We start from the raw sequence: 19,264 nt of genomic DNA on the forward strand, positions 1-19,264 counted from the left end.
TAAAAAAAAAAAAAGAACGTATGGGTTGGAAACAGGGACCTCTAAATGCGTTCCCCTGAGGTAAAGAAAGCCTCCCAACCTACAAAGGACTGTCTTTCCAAAAAGAGTACAAAGGAAAATTTTCTATGTCTTTTTACTAAGTCCATGGCAGAAAAAAAATTAACTGATTAATTCATTCAATTACACCATGTTCTCAAACTTTTTCATCTTCTGGGAAGACTCCTGTAAGCTATTTCGCCCTTGGCCACTGTATTTCACACTGAAGCCTGCATGTCTTATCTTTACTGCAAACTGGGGAAGTAAAGGGTTTGGGGAAAGGACAGCACTAGACAGAATATGTTGCTGATTCTCCCCATTTCTGGGTGAGAATTTTCACAACCAACTGTTTGGAATTCCATATTTCAGATCTTCTGAACTCCTTGGGAACAATGAGCAGTGGGTGGAAAAAACACAGGCTTTGGAAGCCTTGATTTGTAGGAGTACATTTATATGTAGTGGTGTTTGTATTTTAGAGGGCTTGGTAATAGGGTGTTACAGCAGGTTAGGACACTGGTGTCCATGGAACAGGTAAAAGGACAGAAAGTGCTGGGTCATCGGGAAAACGTTTTCCCCTAGTGCACGCAGTTATGCTAGGTGTCTGCCAAATGAAGAGCAAAATTAGAATTTTGCTCCAATGTAGCAACAGAGCTCTATGTTGTGCCCGAGTTTTCGCGTCTGAGAGACCACCAAGGAGCCAACACTGATGTAATCACACGAGGGTTTATTTGGCAAGCTTAAGCTTGGGTCCAAGTGTACCCGACGCAACAGAGTACGGAATTGGACCCTGAGGTGACAAGCTTAAGCTTGGGCCCAAGTATATACCCGATGCAGCGGAGTAAGGACTTGGACCCTGAGCCAGATTATAGTCAGAGTTTTTAAAGGCAGAGGTTTTAAAGGCAGGGGTGGACTCAGCAGTGGGTGAGGACAAAGGGGGTTATGGATGATGTAAGTCTCTAAGGAATTTTGGAAGCGAGGTCTCCAGAACCTTGAGGGGCTGGCTGTTGTCTGGGGAAAAGGTTATTCATTATTAATAATAAAAATCTTCTTGTGAGACCCTTTATGTGTGGGAATGATCGCTGACACTATCTTGGAGGTTTAGAGATAAAGTTTTACATTTTTCCTATCAAGTGTCCTTGTTAGTGAGCTTTTGCACTGGGACTTTTTTTTTTTTTTAAGATTTTATCCATTTATTTGACACATAGAGAGAGATCACAAGTAGGCAGAGAGGCAGGCAGAGAGAGAAGGGGTAAGCAGGCTCCTCACTGAGCAGAGAGCCCGAAGTGGGGCTTGATCCCAGGACTCTGGGATGGTGACCCGAGCCGAACTCAGAGGCTTTAACCCACTGAGCCACCCAGGTGCCCCAGCACTGGGACCTTTGTAAACCGAGGTAGACTCCTGTCTTGCAGGATTGTGATTTCTACAAGTTAACTATTTGTTTACACATACTACTGAGGGGAGGGGAGCGGGTGGAGAGGGGGGTGCAAGGTGCCAGCTTTTGCTTTGTCAAGATGGCTGTACTTACGTCAGGGCTAGACTCGAGGTGGGTACAGCCTTGTTTTTCCCGGCCTCCACACTCTAGACCTGTCGTGCTGGGCCCTCTAGTGGCCCGTTCATATTCAATGAACATAACGCTGTTTTCTCTAGTCTCCATCACTGTCTTGTCTTTTCGGTTTTGTTAGAACCACTAACTGCCTCCATCTATATTCTGTTCTCCCATCCCTCTATCATTACTGGCTCAGAACTGGGGCACAGATCTTGAGGGAAATATTGGTTCCTTTGGAAACAGACCGAGATGGAGAGTGGCATGCAGGTTTGGAGGTGAGTACCCCAGTAAAGAAGTGAGGAAGCAGGAGTGGGCAGAGGGAGAAGCTATCTCCCAATATGGTTGCAGCTGAAGCCTCCACTGATCCTAACAGGAGTTCTGGAGTTGAGATGGCACCTGACTCTTCCCAAATTGATGCCATGGAACCCAGAACTTTGTATCCCTGCATCAGTCTGTCATTAGTTGTCAGCCACCTCCAGGAGAGGTCCTAGCCTTGGATGAAATAGCTAGCTGTGACCCAGGACAGCATACAGTGAAGGACGAAGCCGGGAGCCGTCAGCAGCTCACATTCCCAGCAGCTGGGTGATTTGAAAGATCTGGGCAGAACACCACCGTATCCACTCCTGGGAGTTTGCATTCACGTTCATGGGCTCCCTGAGCACTTTGTTCCTCTCTTTTATCAGTTTTCCCTTGATGTGTGGAGGGAAAGCCCAGAAACGAAAAGTCAAGAGTCACAGATTCTAGCACAGACTGCTGTTGCATGATCTTAAGGATGACACCTAAGTTACCGTAGCCTCAGGGCTAGGAAGAGAGTTCAACAGCAATGCTTCATTTACATTTTACAAAGTGCTCTCACATCCACTTTAAATTGAATCCACTGAACCAAACTCTCTAAACCAAATGAGAAAATGGAGACAAAAATAGTTTGAAAGACTGGAAGCACAACACACGTGAGAGATTATATAACACAATACTCATCATGACGTTGATTTGTTCTCTAATTTATTGAGCATCTACTTTGTGCCAAGCTTTCTCTTGGTTCATGGAGGCATAGAGATACATTAGATGTGGTCCCTGCCTGTGCCTTTGCATTGTTTCTAGGAAGGGAAAAGACATGCCAAGAGAGTACAATGTGGTACGAACTATAGAACCATAAACAGGGCAGTGCGATGAGTGAAAGAAGCCTCACTTTATGTGGAGGAGGGGCATAGATGGGGTCAATGTAAAGCTTCATAGAAAGAGAACATTTTTATAGGCAGGAAAACTGAAGTGAGAGAGCTAATTCTTTTTTTTTTTTTTTAAGATTTTTATTTATTTATTTGACAGAGAGAGGGATCACAAGCAGGCAGAGAGGCAGGCAGAGAGAAAGAAGGAAGCAGGCTCCCTGCGGAGCAGAAAGCCCGATGCGGGGCTCGATCCCAGGACCCTGAGATCATGACCTGAGCCGAAGGCAGTGGCTCAATCCACTGAGCCACCCAGGCGCCCCGAGAGAGCTAATTCTTGCCTCCATGAAGGCAGGAACCATGCCTACCATATTTGCTGCTGTGTTCTTAGAATCAAACACATTGCCTTCATCTAGGCACTTAATAAATATTTGTTGAACGAATGAATAAATGATAAATCAAGAGCAGAAATGTAAGCCTGTAGCTGTTCCACAGAGCTCTTTCCTGATGTGCTTAAATAATACCATCCTCGCTCTGACTAAGGGAGGTGCAGCAGTGATTCACATTAGATGCTTTCTTGAGATTAAATTCTTCTAATCTCCCAGCAGATGCTGTGGCTGGTCTCTCTGTTCCTCTTGTCTCCAGTGTTCAGAGTCAGTGCCATGGGACTCAGGTACCCTCACCCAAGAGCTGTCCCAATTGGCTTATTATTCCCACAGAATTGTGACAACGTCCTCTCTTCTCTTTGTGGCATCTTAGTTGGGGATGGAAGGTGCTGGGCAGGGATGAGATTGTGACTGCCCTATTTATTCCCTGAAGGAGAACAGAGAGGCCGGTCACAGTCTGTTGGGGGATTAGGAGGTTTAGATATAAGAAAGCCATCTAATGTGACTCTCAAAGGAACCAGCTACATACAGTGGGGAAAAACATGGGCTTTGAATGTGGGTGAATTGGTGTTAACATCTAGACAGTCTCATGTATTAAGTGAATGTTAAAGAAGCTATTTCACCTCTGAGCTTCTGTTTCCTCATCATGAAATGGTGGTTTAAAAAAAGTTAAGGGGCGCCTGGGTGGCTCAGTGGGTTAAAGCCTCTGCCTTTGGCTCAAGTCGTGATCCCAGAGTCCTGGGCTAGAGCCCCGCATCAGGCTCTCTGCTCAGCAGGGAGCCTGCTTTCCTTCCTCTCTCTCCGCCTGCCTCTGCCTACTTGTGATCTCTGTCTGTCAAATAAAATAAATAAAATCTTTAAAAAAAAATAAAAGTAATAAAAAAAATAAAAGTAATAAAAAGTTAAGAGCGTTTGAAAAGGTGAAATAAAGTAACATGGAAATTCCCAGCATAGTGCCTAGCAGAGGCTGTTTGCTCATTGAAAACTAGTTTTCTTCCCTTTTTCTTTCCTGATCACTAACTTCTGACTTTCCTGCTCCCCAGGAGCTCATTCTCTGTCAGAGTTTAACCACTGCCACAGATGGGTTCTCTGATTTCATCCGGGCAGATCATATTCTTGGTTTCTTAGTGACACCTGAAAGAGGATTCTTTCTCCTATATGAGGTTGGCCGAAAGCCTTGCTTGGTCTATTTCCCTTATGCCTAAACCAATATCTTGGACATTACCGTTCCAGGGAGAGATGAGACAAGACTCACCAATGCCAGAAAAAAATGAGCAAAAGTCACATTGCCAGGACAGGCTTAATTATACCCACAAGGCTCCAAACCCCCAACCCCCACCCCCCAAAACATGATCAAATCAGAGTACCACCACTTCTTTCTCCTGGACAAAGCTGTATGTGTTTTCTTGTTGTTGTTGTTTTTCAAGGCCAGTCCTGGGGGAAAGAATGGGGAAAGTAGGGTGAAGACCATTAGCTGTCCTCCAAAACCCATTCATCCCTTCCATAGAGATTCGGCTGGGATATGACTGCCCAGATAGAAACTTCATTTGCTGGCTCTCCTTGCAGCCAGTTGTGGTCATTTACTAAGCCCTTATCAGCGGTTGTGAGCAGAAGGGATATAGGCAGCTTTTGCCTTGCTTGTGTAAGAGTAAATCTGTGGCTCTGGAATTCTGTTCTTTCTCTCTCCTCTCTATCTAGAAATGCTCCAGGCAGAGTGCACTTGGAAGCTACCTGTTGAACATGGCAGTCATTATCCTTATTCCCTGAATGACTGAGTAGAGCACAGCCATCCACCTACTGGAAATGCTGCCTTGGATCATACTAAATTCGACCTCCTAATCAAATCCTTATAGTTCTTCAAATCCTTCTTCAAATCTCCAGGAAACATCCACCAATATTTCTCTCTCCTCTTCTTGACCATCACTTATAATATCTGTTCCCCATGTTTTCTTGTAAACTACCCTGTTTCCCATGTGGTGCTGTTTGGTGTTACTTTGTTTTGTTATTTGGTGTGTGCTTCTTGTCTGTTTAACAGAAGGAGATCCTAAGAGGTGACTCCTTTGCTTCTGCTCCCTCCCCAGTAGCACACTGATGGAGCCCAAAGAGGCCCCCTTCCCGAGCTGCTGTGGGTGTTGCTGCCATCAGTTTGGAGCTGCTCCCTTCTCCAGAGATTTGGTGTCAGCCAAATGTGAGCATCCCTGGGAGGTCAAGTGCTCCCTCTGGCAGCCAGCAGCCAATGATGCGTGACATGGAGCAGAAAATGATAGCGAAATAGAAATGATAGAAAATTCTGTGATGAATACTGAGCTTCAGAACCTTCCCGAGGACTCAGGCTGTTGCAAACCTCCAACCAAGATAACTTTCTTGCTTAGCTTTCTTCCACTGTGCTAGCCTGCTGTAAGCTCACATGCGCCACTTGTCTCCAGAGAATTTCTCTCAGCTGATGAGATCTTCCTTACAACCCTCCCCTTGTCCCCTCTCCCCATCAGAGTGGCTCATAATCAGTGCCTTGCTGATATAGGGACATAAAAGACCAGACCCTGGCTTCAATGGGGTATAACCCTGCTGTGCAGTTTGTGCCCCAGCCATGTAGACCGGTTCCCTATTGATCAGACCAGGGCTAGACATGACCTGAGACACACTTCGTCCTTTCTCCCTTGCAGGTTTTTCCTGAAACCTGCCCAGTCAATAAACGCCTGTCTCCGACTCTCTTTCTAGGGAACCCAGCCTCAAGCTATCGGCATCAGTATTCTGCTATCATTTCCCCAGATCACTTTCCCATTCATTTCTGGGGACTATTCAGATCCACACCCTGGGTTGGGTGTGCAGTGGTGCCAAAATTGGGTTAAAGGTGGTGTGGCAGTTAGATGGAGAACTGGTGGGCTCTACTGAAGTAATTGTAAGGGATACCTACTAATTATGGTTGTTATAAAGGTATTCAGAGCTAAATGAATTAATGTAAAAATGCTTATACCACTAGCTGACATATAGTAAATGCTCGAAAGTGTTAGGGCAGGGGTTTCTTTGATCTTTTTTACTTATGAATCCCCAGAGTGCCGAGATGCGTGCTTGGCACATAGTAGGCCCTCCAAAAATATTCGTTGAATGAGTGCTTCCTGAAGTTTTGCTTTGAGGGCTTAACATGTTGTGCTGGGATCTGGCCAGCAGAGGGCAGAACTGGTGCAGATAAAAGATCTTGGGCTCCGAAGAGGAAGGGCCACTGAACTCCAGACAGTTGGTGTTGGGTAGAACTGGGGCGTGAGTACTGAGGTAGATTGAGCCCCTACTTTGTGAATTCAGACCAATAAGTAACTCTGGGCCCTGGAGTTGCCCAGATGTCAGTAGCTCTTCTTTTGAACTTGTGTTCAATGCTAATATACATTAATTTCTGCAACTTACAAGCAGAATTTCTATTATCTTATTATTCATCCCTGTAAGTGTAAGGACTGTGTGAAGGGGAGCCACTTCCATGGGTAGGCACACTGAAGTCCCAGAGATGCCACAGTCGGCCTGCTTCCTGCTCAATTTCCCAGCCAACCACTATCTTTAAGTGTGGTTTCGGGGCGCCTGGATGGCTGGGTGGGTTAGGGCCTCTGCCTTTGGCTCGGGTCATGGTGGATCGAGCCCCGTGGGGCTCTCTGCTCGGCGGGGGGCCTGCTTCCCCCCCCCCCCCCCGTCTCTGCCTGTCTCTCTGCCTACTTGTGATCTCTGTCAAGAAAATAAATTAAATCTTAAAAAAAAAAAAAAAGGTGTGGTTTCACCGTATTTCTACCCCCAAGCTTCCTTTGTCTTGTTCTCTTTTTTCACTTGGCCCATTTAAATCAGTCCTCTTTTAAAGCCCAGTTCAAATTCTACCTTTCTCTGAGTCCTCTAAATCTACTTGATCTCTTTTCTTAAAACCCTCCTAGGACCATTCCTATGCTTGATTGCATTTCCTGTTTTATTTGGGAGTTTCGGCTGGGTGTTCTCTAAAGTCCCATTCAATTGGAGATTTCTGAATCTGTTGTCTTCCCATTTGTCAAATCTTCTGAAGTAGGTCTTCACCTTCTCCCTCAAGAAGAGCTGAGGAAAGGCTTGAGCACACAGGGAGCTCAGCACAGATTTTATGGGGAGAAAACACAACTAACTGCTCATGGGAGTGAATTTGTTCTGTGATCCTTCGTTCAAGAAACACATAGGCATTTATTTTTATTTTTTCAAAGTGGAAGTACCTTCCCCCTCCCCTTATTGTACAAGCAACATACTTATGGTCAAATAAATCAAGTATTACATAAATTTTTTAAGTAGAAAGGGGAAATCACCCACAGTCCTTCTCTTCAGAGATAATGGCAATTAAAATATTCTTTCAGAGTTTTTGCTATATACAAATATGTATGTTTCAATAGGCCTTCTGGAGAACCTATGTAGATCCCTTAAATAGAATCAAACAGAACAGTGGGAGGTCCCAGCCTGGGATTTGTGGCTTGTAAAAGATTCACTCGCCACATTGCACATATGAGATTGAACCATAGGAAAACTACCGACGGCTGCTTTTTGACTTACAAACACAATTTTATGATTTAACCCAATAGCTGTGAAGCCCAGAATGTCAGAACTGGTAGAGCCCTTAGAGACGTTCAAGTCTTAACTATTCCATTGCAGAAGAGGGAAAAGGATCAAAGAGAGAGATAATAACCAGCTCGTTCACGTACCAGAATCCTTCCACTGAACCAGATGGATACCTGCCTTGCATAACCTCCTTTTAATTTGGTAATCTTCTAGAAGATTTCAATTTGATATCAGAAAACTTCTCACAGAACTTCATCAAATCAGAAGAGGGAATGACTGGAGATGTGGCTGGGAAGGGCGCCGCCACACGGCCGGAGAGGCACATGACCCATGGAGCTAAAGCACGTCACTGCTTGGGATCTTAGGAGGGGTTTTAGTCATGTATCCACATGGTGATGGGTGTTTGTCATTTGCAAAAGCAGGATGTTTTCGAATTATTTTTCTTAAGGAGGGCCCCCAGAATTGTAGACGTTTCAGGCCTGAATCCTGTCCTGGGTGGCGCAGTTTTGAAAAGCAGTAGGCAAGGAAACCAGAGTTCCTAGGTTCCAGTCCTATGGTCCTGCTCTTGCCCAAATGGCCAGAATTGTACATACTTTGCTTCCCTCACAGGGGGTAAAATCACAAACGTTAAATATCCTGGAACACATAAAATGTGAACAAATATAAGTAAGTCACCTTACTCAGATTCTTATCTGTGATGCAGTAATCACTGCTGCTTTTCATGGTCGTTGAAGATAACACATCAAGAAATGTGTCCTCAGGAGCGCCTGGGTGGCTAAGTCAGGTAAACGTCTGCTTTTGGCTGGGGTCATGATCTCAGGGTTCTGGGATCCAGCCCGGGTCAGGCTCCCTGCTCAGTGAGGAGCCTGCTTCTTCCCTCCCCTCTCTGTCCCTCCCCCTGCGTGTGCTCTGTCTCTGCCTCTCTTTCAAATACACAAAATCTTTTTTTTAAAAATGTGTCCTCAGTGCATCTTCTTGTTTCATCTCCCTTTGCTACAACTTCCTTTTCTCCTTCCCCCAGCCTGTAGCCCCTAACCCCCAGTACTCCAGCCACTGGGCCAATTATTGGTTATTATCTTTTGCTACTTCTATATATTTGTTCATGGGGCTCCCATTGTCTATAAAATCTACCCTTACTGGGGGAAAAGAAATCTTAATCCACAAGGCCCAGGTGTGCCAGCCCTTCTCCTACCACCTTAATGATGACCTCCATTAGGACTGTTTCTCGTTGATCTTACAGATGGGGACACTGAGGCCTGATGTGGTCCATAACTGAGTTCTGGTGTCTTGATATGCTGCCCTTCCCGGCCCCCTAGCCTCAGATCATAGACACACGGTTCTTGATGTACACGTGGTAGGGGTCACTGCGCTTGTCCACTTTGCGGGAGCGGGTATATCCCAGGATGAGGCTGCCCACAGTGGCAGCGAATAGAAACATGACGAAGAGAATGTACATGTAGGAGTTGTCATCACGGCCAGGTAGGTTGGCCCTCCGCCCCTCAGGCAGGCTGTCTGGCCCTGTCCGGCAGAGCAAGTTGCTGTGAATAGTGGCATTTAGAGCCTTCAGCACTGCGTGCAGGCTCTCATACCAGGTCTCGGTCCCGTTGGTGGTCTCCATAGCAACAGGGATCCAAATGGGCAAAGAACTGGAGGATGCTCTGTTGGTGACAGAAAAGAGAGAGATGGCTTCTGTCACCTGTGGCTTGCATTGCCTCCCGACCCCTTCAGACCCAGCTAAAATCCCAACGTCACAGTTTATTCTACCTACTTGTTTACTTGTCTGTCTTCTCCACTAGATGGTAAGTAAGGTCGATGAAGGCAAGGAGCATGTCTGCTCTACTAACTGCTTTATACAAGCACTTAAGACAGCACTCGGCAGATGCTCAGTATATACTTGTGGAATAAAGCCTTCCTTGACCACTGTAACCCATATGAATCTTTTTTTTTTTTTTGATTCTATAAATCATAGAAATGTTTCTTCTCCTTTCTCTCAGAGATTTTTAGTCTATAGTATAAAAAATATCCAAAGACAGCCTTGTGTTGAAAAACTATGTCATTCCCTCTAAGCAAGGATCCACGCTCACTTCTTTCTGGAAGATTTCAATGGTGCTCCCTACCCCACCCCCCGACCTTTTTAAAAGATTTTATTTATTTATTTGAGAGAAAGAGAACATGAGAGGGGGCAAGAGGCAGAGGAGAAGCAGGGAGCACAACGTGGGGCTTGATCCCAGCACTCTGAGATCATGACCGAGCCAAAGGCAGATTAACCAATTGAGCCAACCAGGTGCCCTGAGTGCTCCCTACCCCTTAACCATACTCCGCAAGTTTTACCAGCGCAGCCTTCCCTTTTGGCCAGCAATTACAGATAAGGCAATGTGTGGCTATTTTCTTGTTATTGATAAGCAGACCACATGCTCCTGGTCAGCAGGACTGAGTCTCTCCCTCAAGTCTAGGGGACTACCCTGAAACTGGCTGGGTGTTGTGCTTCCCCAGAGTCTACCTTGTGACTGGCTGGGTGTTCTTCCCTCAGCGGGCTCCAGTAAAGATGGCTACTTCAGGGACTTCTCCATAGGCCAAACACTCAGAGTTCACTGACCAGTTCCAAAGCCCTCCTGTATCTAGGCAGAGTTGTCAGTCAACTAGTTAACAAACTTGACTCTTAACCATATGGTCTCTTCCCCAGAAGATTACAGTATTAGTATCCTTAAATACTAATCAGTATTTATGAACAACTCTATGAATATAGAAGTTGGGAGCAAAGAATCTAAAAAATACTGCAATCATCCAGGACTGTCATACCTTTCATGAAAGGCCTTTGGGGCTCCCTGCGATTTGGTGCTTGGACTACCTTGTCTGGATGGAGGAAGGGAAGATAACAAGGGCTCATGGACTTAAGATCCAGGAGGCAAAGATTCTCATCTACCACCCCACTTGTCAGGTAAGAAATTTCTGCCTTCTGCTTCCCTCATATCAGCCTATGGGAAGTTAACAGCAGCACAATAAATTAATGGCTCAACTGATCATTCAGCCAGTCATCATTTACGGAGACCCACTCTTGGGCAAGCCTCATGCCGGGAGCTTAGGGAAGCTCAGACCCGGTCTCTGCAGTTAGGGACACATTGCCAGGTGATCTGTACTGCAGGGAACTAACCAGGGACTACTGGGGCTTAGAGAAAGAAGGGACAAATTCTGATCAGGGCTCAGAGAGTGTCACAGTGACAGAGGCATCTGAACTGGACATTGAAGGGTTTTTTGGAAGTAGAGAAGGTAAGAAAAGCAAAGAGGTGAACAAGAATGATAAAAAGAAATGTTTAGAAGAAGAGAAAATAACATAAAGAGGTTGGAGTGTAAGATGTGTGGAAGGATGAGATGGGACATGGGATAGAGACGCTGCCCTGAAGAAGGTCATGACCTTCTTGACAGCCTTGAGTGCCAGGCTACAGAGTTGGAACTTTATCCTGTAGCTAGGGAAGAGCCATGGAGCAGTATTTTATTTTATTTTATTTTTTTAAAGATTTTATTTATTTGACAGACAGAGATCACAAGTAGGCAGAGAGAGAGGAAGGGAAGCAGGCTCCCGGCTGAGCAGAGAGCCCCATGCGGATGCGGGGCTCCATCCCAGGACCCTGGGATCATGACCTGAGCCAGAGGCAGAGGCTCTAACCCACTGAGCCATCCAGGTGCCCCATGGAGCAGTATTTTAAAAGGGATACAATGATAAAAGATTTGTGCTTTCAAAGGACACTCTGGCCGCTATGTGGATTGGAGGGAGCAAGAACAGAGTCAGGAAGGCTGGTGACAAGGGTCTTGAAATAGTTCAGGTAGAAGACAAGGGGCCTCGGACAGTTTTACAGGGAGATAACAGACAGATGGGATGCCTGAAGGAGCCCACTTTGAAAGATATGGCTTTATTGCCCTGTGTGGGCTTTAGTTTCCTCATCTGTCAGAATGATTATCATCGGAAGTTGTTCAACAGGTACAGAGTTTCAGTTTTGCAAGATGAAGAAGTTCTAGAGATTTGTTGCACAGTGATATAAAGTTAATACTACTGAGTTGCATATTTAAAAATGGTCACTGGGGTAAATTTTATGTATTATTTTCCTGCCACAATTAAAAACAACATCATCCCTGCCCTGCCTTTCTCCAGAACAGCACGTTTGAACTCTATTCTCCATTTAAAAAAATTTTTTTTAAGATTTTATTTATTTATTTGACAGAGATCACAAGTAGGCAGAGCAGCAGGCAGAAAGTGGGGGAAGCAGGCTCCCTGCTGAGCAGATAGCCTGATGTGGGGCTCAATCCCAGGACTCTGAGATCATGACCTGAGCTGAAGGCAGAGGCTTAACCCCCTGAGCCACCCAGGCACCCCAGCCTATTCTCCATTTTTTTTTTACATTTTTATTTATTTATTTGACAGGAGAGAGATAGGGAGAGAGGCAGGCAGGGTGGGGGGAGCAGGCTTCCCGCTGAGCAGAGAGCCCGATTCGGGGCTCGATCCCAGGGCCCTGGTATCATGACCTGAGCCAAAGGCAGAGGCTTAACCCACTGAGCCACCCAGGTGCCCCTATTCTCCATTTTTGAGAAGTAAATACATAGACACTCTACATACAATGAAGATGAAGTCTCCCTGTTCCCAGGGGTCCAGGCCTCTTTCCCAGAACAATCCCTGTTACCAGTTTTCTTAGACATCCTTACAAAGTACTTTTAACTGATATGGCAGAGGAAGGGCAGCCTGAACGTGGAAGACTCACCAAATAACAGGTAGATCCTCTGTGGCTCCGAGTCAGCTTCAGGAATCTTCCTGTGGGTGCCCTCGGGCTCCTCAGTCCCTCAGCCTCTTCAGGGTATCTCTGAACACATCTCAGTTCTTAGTATTGACTTTGGAAGCTGGGAAGGCCCAGAGTTGGAAAGCAGGGGACAAGGCAGGAAAGGAAGGAATCAGACGCCCAGAAAACTCTTCAGAACCAGGGTGGACCTCCCAAGGCTGGGGCCCCAAGTGTTGTGCAATAGCCTTGGTGTGGTTGCTAACCCCCTCCCATTTCCCCTTTCCCTCCCTGAGGCAGCTGGGTCTGGCCAGTCTAGAGTAGCAGTTACAGGAACTGTGCCAGGGCCAAGGGACATCTGATTGTTGTCCCTCAATTCCGGGCCTGCAGCGTCTCTACTGGGTGACTTTATGAGAAGCTGCGGTTTAACAGGTGGACCGGTGCTCAGGGACTAGCCAATAGTGCAGACTCAAATATTCCTTTTCCCAAGGGTATTGGTATCTTAGCAGAAGCCTCTGAAAGGTTGAAAGAGCCTGAGACCCAAGGGAATGATGTGTGTGGGCAGAATGGGAGCTAGCCATGGGGTCAATACAGTGATGTCCCCAGTGAACCTATTTGGACAGACTGGGTAAAACACAGTGAACAGCATCAGTGCTATCGGTAGGGCAGCTCATGTGACAATTAAAGAAGAAAATGACACAGATGGGGAGGCAGTTTAATTTCTGCCAAGCAGAGGTGGGCAGGACCTTCAGAGTCCATCTGGTCTAACCTCTACTTAATCTCCTTCATCTTATAGTGAAGGAAATGGAAACCTGAAGAGCTGTCTCGGTTCAGCGGCTACTGGTGTGATGTAGGACATGTGACTTCCCTTTTCTGGGCCTCCACCTCCGTCCCCATTTATAAAATGAAGGGGTTTTATCTACATAATCTGGTAAAGTCAGCTCTAACACCCCACGAGGGTACAGATCACAAAAACCACACTCTGAGGTTATGGGAGGTTGGACAGTTTGGTGGAAGAGGCATTTTGTGGTCTTTCTAGAGCCCCTAAATCACAAGATAGAGAAGGCTGCCGACTTTGTTCTCACAGATTAAGACGTAACTGAGCTCCAGGACCAAGTTGCACTGAATATTCGTGCCTAGATAAACGGAGAGCCAAATTGGTTGACTTGTCGTTTCTCCTCTTAACAGTCTATCTACCTGGGTGATGTAGCCAGGGAAGGAGGCAGACTCTGTGCAGAAAGTGGGGGTAGAGGGACAGTGTGGAGGATGGGGGGCTCTGAGGCAGGGTTCACTGAGTGGAGTAGAGGTTCATGAAACCGTTCATCCCTCAGATCCTCCTTCAGGAGCCTCTCTGGATAGACCCGGATGTTTGTAGTTCTGGCAGGAGAGGCAAAGAAGCCACTGTAGGTGCTGGGTGGGGTTAGGAATGAGGGCCTGGGCACAGGGGCTTCCTGCTGGGTCAGGAGAGACAGAGAGCTGATAAAGGGACAGGTTGATTCTCTTTGCACCACCTCTAGGTCCAAGGATTGCCGTTGGCCTCACTGAGAATTTTGTTCCTCTTTCTGTGCTCCTTGGCTGCACTCATCAAGATAAGTCACTGATTATAAAGTTCATAATGGTGGGAGATGGAGCTCTGCTCTGGAGAGTTCCTAACTTGAAACAGAAGATAGGCCAGTTAAGAAGGAAAGAGAATAGTCACTGACCACACAGAAAGAGATTTTAAAGATTATTTAGAATCTAGGTTCTAGGCCAACTGCTCCATTTTGTGGACAGGGAAACGGAAGCCCCAGGAGGGAAGGTGATTTGCCCAGAATGGCAGGGCTGGTGAAGGGCAGAGCTCCAATGAGAACCCAGACTTGGGGCATGTGCCGTCTGGGTGCTTTTTCCACTACCAATGGTAACATTCGCTGGCGTCTGAGTTGTGCATCACACCGAACACAGTCTCCTTGTGTTCTGGGGTATCAGGTCCTCGAACTCCATATTCTCACCAATCAAGAATCTGGTAAGGGCTGTGGTGGCAGGGGGTGGGGAGGGGGTTGTCATGTGGGAGGAGGCATTAACCTTCCTTTATAATCTCATCTCCTGTGGTCCTTTCTGCTCCAGACACACTCCTGTTCCCCCCAGACAAGCCAGGAGCACTCTCTTCCTCTATACCCTGTTGCTATTTCCTGCACGTTAACAGGTTCTTCCTGAATATTCTTTTTTTTTTTTTTTTTTTTTAAGTAGGCTCTATGCCCAATGTGGGGCTTGAACTCATGACGCTGAGATCAAGATCGAATGCTTTACCAGCTGAGCCAGCCAGGTGCCCCATCCCTAAAGTTCTTGACTTGAACTCACAGGTGTCCAAGTTGGGGTGGAGATGTAAATCTGTGATTTGAAGGATGAATTGGGCATCTTAGGAAAACCTTCAGGTTTCTCTGGGGAAAGAGAAACTCCACCATTGGTTCTTTTGGGTTCCCCACTGTTCTGTTTCAGCTACTCTTTCAGAATGAATGTTTTAAGTGCCTGGGAATGTAGTAAAGAGGCAAGGTGGGGTGGGGGGGAGGGGGTTCACACAAAGAAGATAAGGAGGGAATCCAAAGACAACCCCTGGGACCACACAATTTTGCCATTGGTCCCTCAGGTGGATTTATCACCACCATTGACTGGGGAGCAGTGGAGTGGGAGAGGAATTAAAGGAATGGACCTTAGCACAGAGTTGGAAGGAGACACAGGAGTAAAATTTGACTGGAAGGGATCTTAATAATCATGTTGTTGGTACAAACTGCATTCAACCAGAGCAAAGTAGAGCACCCCCACCTTGAGGAAATCACCTGTGCAAGGCCTCAGTCCAGGAGTAGAGCCAGGACCACAAACAGGTATCCCATCCACAGACCTTTCTACTTTTAGTTCCCTGTTGCTTGTTGCCTGAGGACAATCTAGCTTCCTCAAATTGTCATTTAAGCTTCTTAGGGTGTGACCCTGCCTCTAGCCCCATCTCACCACAGCTCTTCCCAGTACCCTGTGCCACATGATACTGAACTAGAGGCCATTCTCCAAACACTCCTTACACTTGCACACTTCTTGCCTTTGTTTATGCTGTTTTCTTAGGCAGAGGAGTCCCCTTCCTCTTTTATCTTCCCGTGAACTCCTATTTATCCTTCAAGACACAGCTTCAATGTCACCTCTGTAGACCCTTTCTGAGACACCCCCCCTTCCCTCCCCACTCCCTAACCAGTTAGTCTCTCCCTCTTGTCTATTCCTAAAGTGCTTTGCATAAAACCCTATTTGAACACTGGGCTGTACTGAAAGTGTATGTGTGTATGTAGGTATTGATACCTACAAATATGTAGGTTAAACTATGTGCTGTGAGGTGTGAGGCAAGAACCTGTACCTCATACATTTCTTTATTCCCTGGGCCTGAGCACATAGTAGGCACTCAAGAACTTATGAATTAATGCCTCTTCTTATTAGACCATCCCCCATCCAGCACACACATACACATTCATGAAAATGGTTTATAGTAAGTACTTAAAAAGCAACTTCAAGAGCAGAAACAGATACCATTTGGTTTGGGAAAGGGGAGACTCAAAGAAAAGAAGCCATCTTGGTTAGGTGGAGAAGTGACTCAGGGGAGGAGGAATTCTAAGCCTTCTTTGGAACCCCAGATGTTCCCTGGACCTGAACCCCATTGAATCCAAAGGGCAAACATTCTTGGCCCCAAAACACTAGCAGTGGTTTTGCCACCCTCTTTGTGTACCTACCCAGGATGTGGCCACACACACCCACCCATAGCACACACACAGTCCAATTCCCAGTCACCCAGCCTGTGATCTTGCCTTTCATGTGTGCCTTTGATGGTTCCAATCTTGGCTGTATGCTTGGCTATGTGACCTTCAGCACTGCATTTACTTCCTCTGTAACTCATATATGAGATGGGGATAATGATCCCTGCCCTGTTTACCTTACGTGGGGACGGGGGCAGAGGTCCAGACCAGAGGGAAAGGTGTTTTAAGAAACTGCCAAGTATTATAGAAGCATAAGAGAGAATTATTGGGCAATCTGATTTCCTTTTCTATTTCCCAACCCCACCTCCAGATTACCAAGAACAACCATCCCTATGTTGCCCCTCCCTCCTCCCTTTGGCTTTCTTTTCTTGGGAGAAGTCAGCAGGTTCCTACAACTCTTCTTGATTCTCAGACATACTTTCCTCCTTCAAGAGCCTTCCCTGGGGCGCCTGGGTGGTGCAGTAGGTTAAGCATCTGACTCTTAGTTTCAGCTCAGGTCCTAACCTCAGGTTCATCATATGAACCCCCCTCAGACTCCGCACACAGTACAGAGTCTGCTTGAGATTCTTTCTCCCTCTCCCTCTGCCCCTCCTGCTCATGTTTTCTCTCTCTCTCTCAAATAAATAAATAAATCTTTAAAAAAAATTTTTTTTAAAAAGCCTTCCTTGTTTCTCATACTCTGATCAGCTCTATAGTCCCCTTCCATTTAGCAGTACCATTCAGTAGTCCTGTGGCTGATGGAGAACACACCAGAACTGGAATCAAGAGACATGCTCCTATTAGGCCATGTCTAGCCATGTATCTTTGTTAAGTCACTTCTCCATTCTGGGTCTCATGTCCCCCATCAGTAAATTGGGGTTTTGTCTTACCTCTCTCTTGGTAGGTATCTGGAGCACCCACCCATTCAGTTTATGGAGAGAAATGTGTTTTGAGATGTGTGGAGTGAGTGAGGGATGAAGAAGGTTGCTGGTTATCATCTTAAGGAGTCGAGAAAATCTGAAAGCCGTTTCTATGTCTCAAGCAGGGATCTCCTCCATTTGGAACCAGCAAAGAGGATGGATGCTAGGAGATAATGAGGAACTTACACATTTATAATGCACCTTTATAGGTGAAGTGGAGAGAGCCTTGCACTAGAAGTGAGGAGACTTGGGTTCATTCTGCTTCTGTCAGGTTCCTGGTGTGTCCCTGGGCAAGCTATCTCCCCTTTGGGCCTCAGCCTCCCCAATGCAAATTGGTGAAGAGTGGGGAGGAGGAATAGGAGGAGATACTCTTTATGGGCCCTCCTACAAGGGCCTGTCTGAACTCATCTACTTTCTAGATAAGAGCATTTCAGGTCCAGACTCCTTTCCCCTCATGTCCCACGAAGTGTGCAGGCAACAGGACCAAGAAGACCATTTTACAAGTGGTGACCCAGGAAAAGAAAGTTCAAGTCATACAGCCGGTAGGAGACCTGCACAGGTTTACACAACCTACAAACTAGAACCCACTCTCCGGACTCCCAACCTAGACCTCTGTTATTAGCAACAGAGGATGTCTTGAGGCTCTGGGCACGATGCAGTAGCGAAAGGGCACGTCGCCTCCGCGGAGCAAGCAGCTCTGGCCAAACAAGAAGACCGCGTGGGGTCCCCGAGGGCCGTTTCTGCGTGTGCGTTCGCTGCGGCCCCGCCGGTGTTCGCATGCGTATCTGTGGACGTGGAAAGAGCTTTCCAGCCAACGTCCCGGGGCCCGCGGGTGCTGGTGCAAGCCCCCGGGGTTTTCAGCTGGACTCCTGGTACTCCCACGTAGGGCCCTGGGATCCCTGCAGCTCCGTTCTGGGGAGGTCCCGCTCGGTATAGGAGCCGCCTCCCACCTCCCGTCGGTGTTCCCAAGGGAGGCGGAAAGACCTCTGATTTCTATCCCCCAGCTGCAGTCCAGCCTTCCCGACCCTGCGAGTGTGCCTTACCTGCCTCTCGGCAAGACTCCGAGGGGCGCCCGTCTCTCGGTAGGACCCCGCACCCTGAGCTCCTCGGTGCCCCCGCACAGCTGCCCTCCGCGTTCCGTCTACCTGTCCGCACACAGCCCGAGTCCCCTCGCTCTGCGCCCCGACCCGCGCTCTGCTCCCTTTAACCTTCCCCAGGGCGCCTCCTCCCCCGGCCGTGCCCGGCCCCCAGCACACCCACTTCTCTCCAGGCTGGCCTCGGGCGCCTCCGCCCAGTTACTTGGCCTCACGCGGCGTGGGCTCCGACCCTTCCGTCCCCTGCAGCGCCTGCTTCCTGGACCGGAGACCGAGTGCCTCTCACTTTGCTTCAGCTTCCCCAGCATGAGACTGATCTCCCAGATGCCAGGCTGAGCGTTGGTGCCGGTGGAATCCGGCTTTGCTCCTAAGTGGCTGTGTGGTGTTGGGCAAATCACTGCACCTCCCTGGGTCGCAGCTTCCTCGCTGTAAAATGGGTCAAGGTCCTGCATATATGCTTTGTACGGTGGTGGGTTGGGTCGGGTGAGATTGTAGAATCCAAAATATTAAAGCCGATGGTCACTGGAGAAGTCACCTGCTTCTAACACAAACCCTCTCTTCCAGACAGGAATGCAGAGGCCCAGTCTGGGGAAGGGACTTGCCCAGACTCCCCACAAAAGTCAGTGGCAGAGCTCCGACTCAGAATTCACTGTGCCACTTTCTGTCGTTCACCCCAGCAGAGTCCCCTCCTTCCAAGTCTCAACAGCTCTCACATGCCAGGACGACTGTTGTCCAGCCATACCTCCACTGGTCCCTGCCCCAGAACACTCTGCACTGTCCCGCCACCAGGCCCTCCCCACACTATTGCTTTCTTGCTGGTGACACTGCAGGCTCCAGAAAAGAGAAGTAGCCAGGGACAGTCGGGGAATAAGGGCTGGGGGCTGTAGGCACAGGAGTGGGCAGTGGCCAGGAGCAGCCTCTCTTGGACTCTGTTGGGAGTGCTTATCAGAGCCCTTTTCAACAGCCTCCCACCTTGGCATAATTAATAGTAAACTGAGGCCAGCTCTTGCTCCCTTGCAAACAAAGATCTGTTCCAGGAGATCTGAGGCACATACCCTTATC

General features: G+C 47.5%; 2 protein-coding genes across 8 annotated transcripts in view; one reads left to right on the top strand and one right to left on the bottom strand.

Annotated features, from left to right (window-relative positions):
• The window catches only part of LOC123948781, a 62,673-nt gene that overhangs the window by 33,805 nt on the left and 9,604 nt on the right, over nt 1-19,264 (top strand). The gene's annotated exons all lie outside the window — the stretch shown is intronic.
• KCNE3 (potassium voltage-gated channel subfamily E regulatory subunit 3) lies at nt 7,290-18,555 on the bottom strand. 7 transcript variants are annotated; one of them, XM_046014802.1, is made up of 4 exons: nt 18,152-18,302; nt 12,431-12,566; nt 10,180-10,297; nt 7,290-9,337 (listed from the first exon to the last, which is right to left on the bottom strand). In XM_046014802.1, exon 4 carries the CDS (start codon nt 9,295-9,297, stop codon nt 8,998-9,000), a length of 300 nt encoding a protein of 99 aa, XP_045870758.1. In that variant the 5' UTR covers nt 9,298-9,337; nt 10,180-10,297; nt 12,431-12,566; nt 18,152-18,302; the 3' UTR covers nt 7,290-8,997. The 7 variants fall into 7 exon arrangements, with proteins under 7 accessions (XP_045870758.1, XP_045870759.1, XP_045870761.1 ...); XM_046014803.1 differs by lacking the exon at nt 10,180-10,297 and adding an exon at nt 17,713-17,893 and having other exon boundaries at nt 18,152-18,297; XM_046014805.1 differs by lacking the exon at nt 10,180-10,297 and adding an exon at nt 17,697-17,893 and having other exon boundaries at nt 18,152-18,297.

Source organism: Meles meles, chromosome 8, assembly GCF_922984935.1.
Source record: "Meles meles chromosome 8, mMelMel3.1 paternal haplotype, whole genome shotgun sequence".
NCBI lineage: Eukaryota > Metazoa > Chordata > Mammalia > Carnivora > Mustelidae > Meles > Meles meles.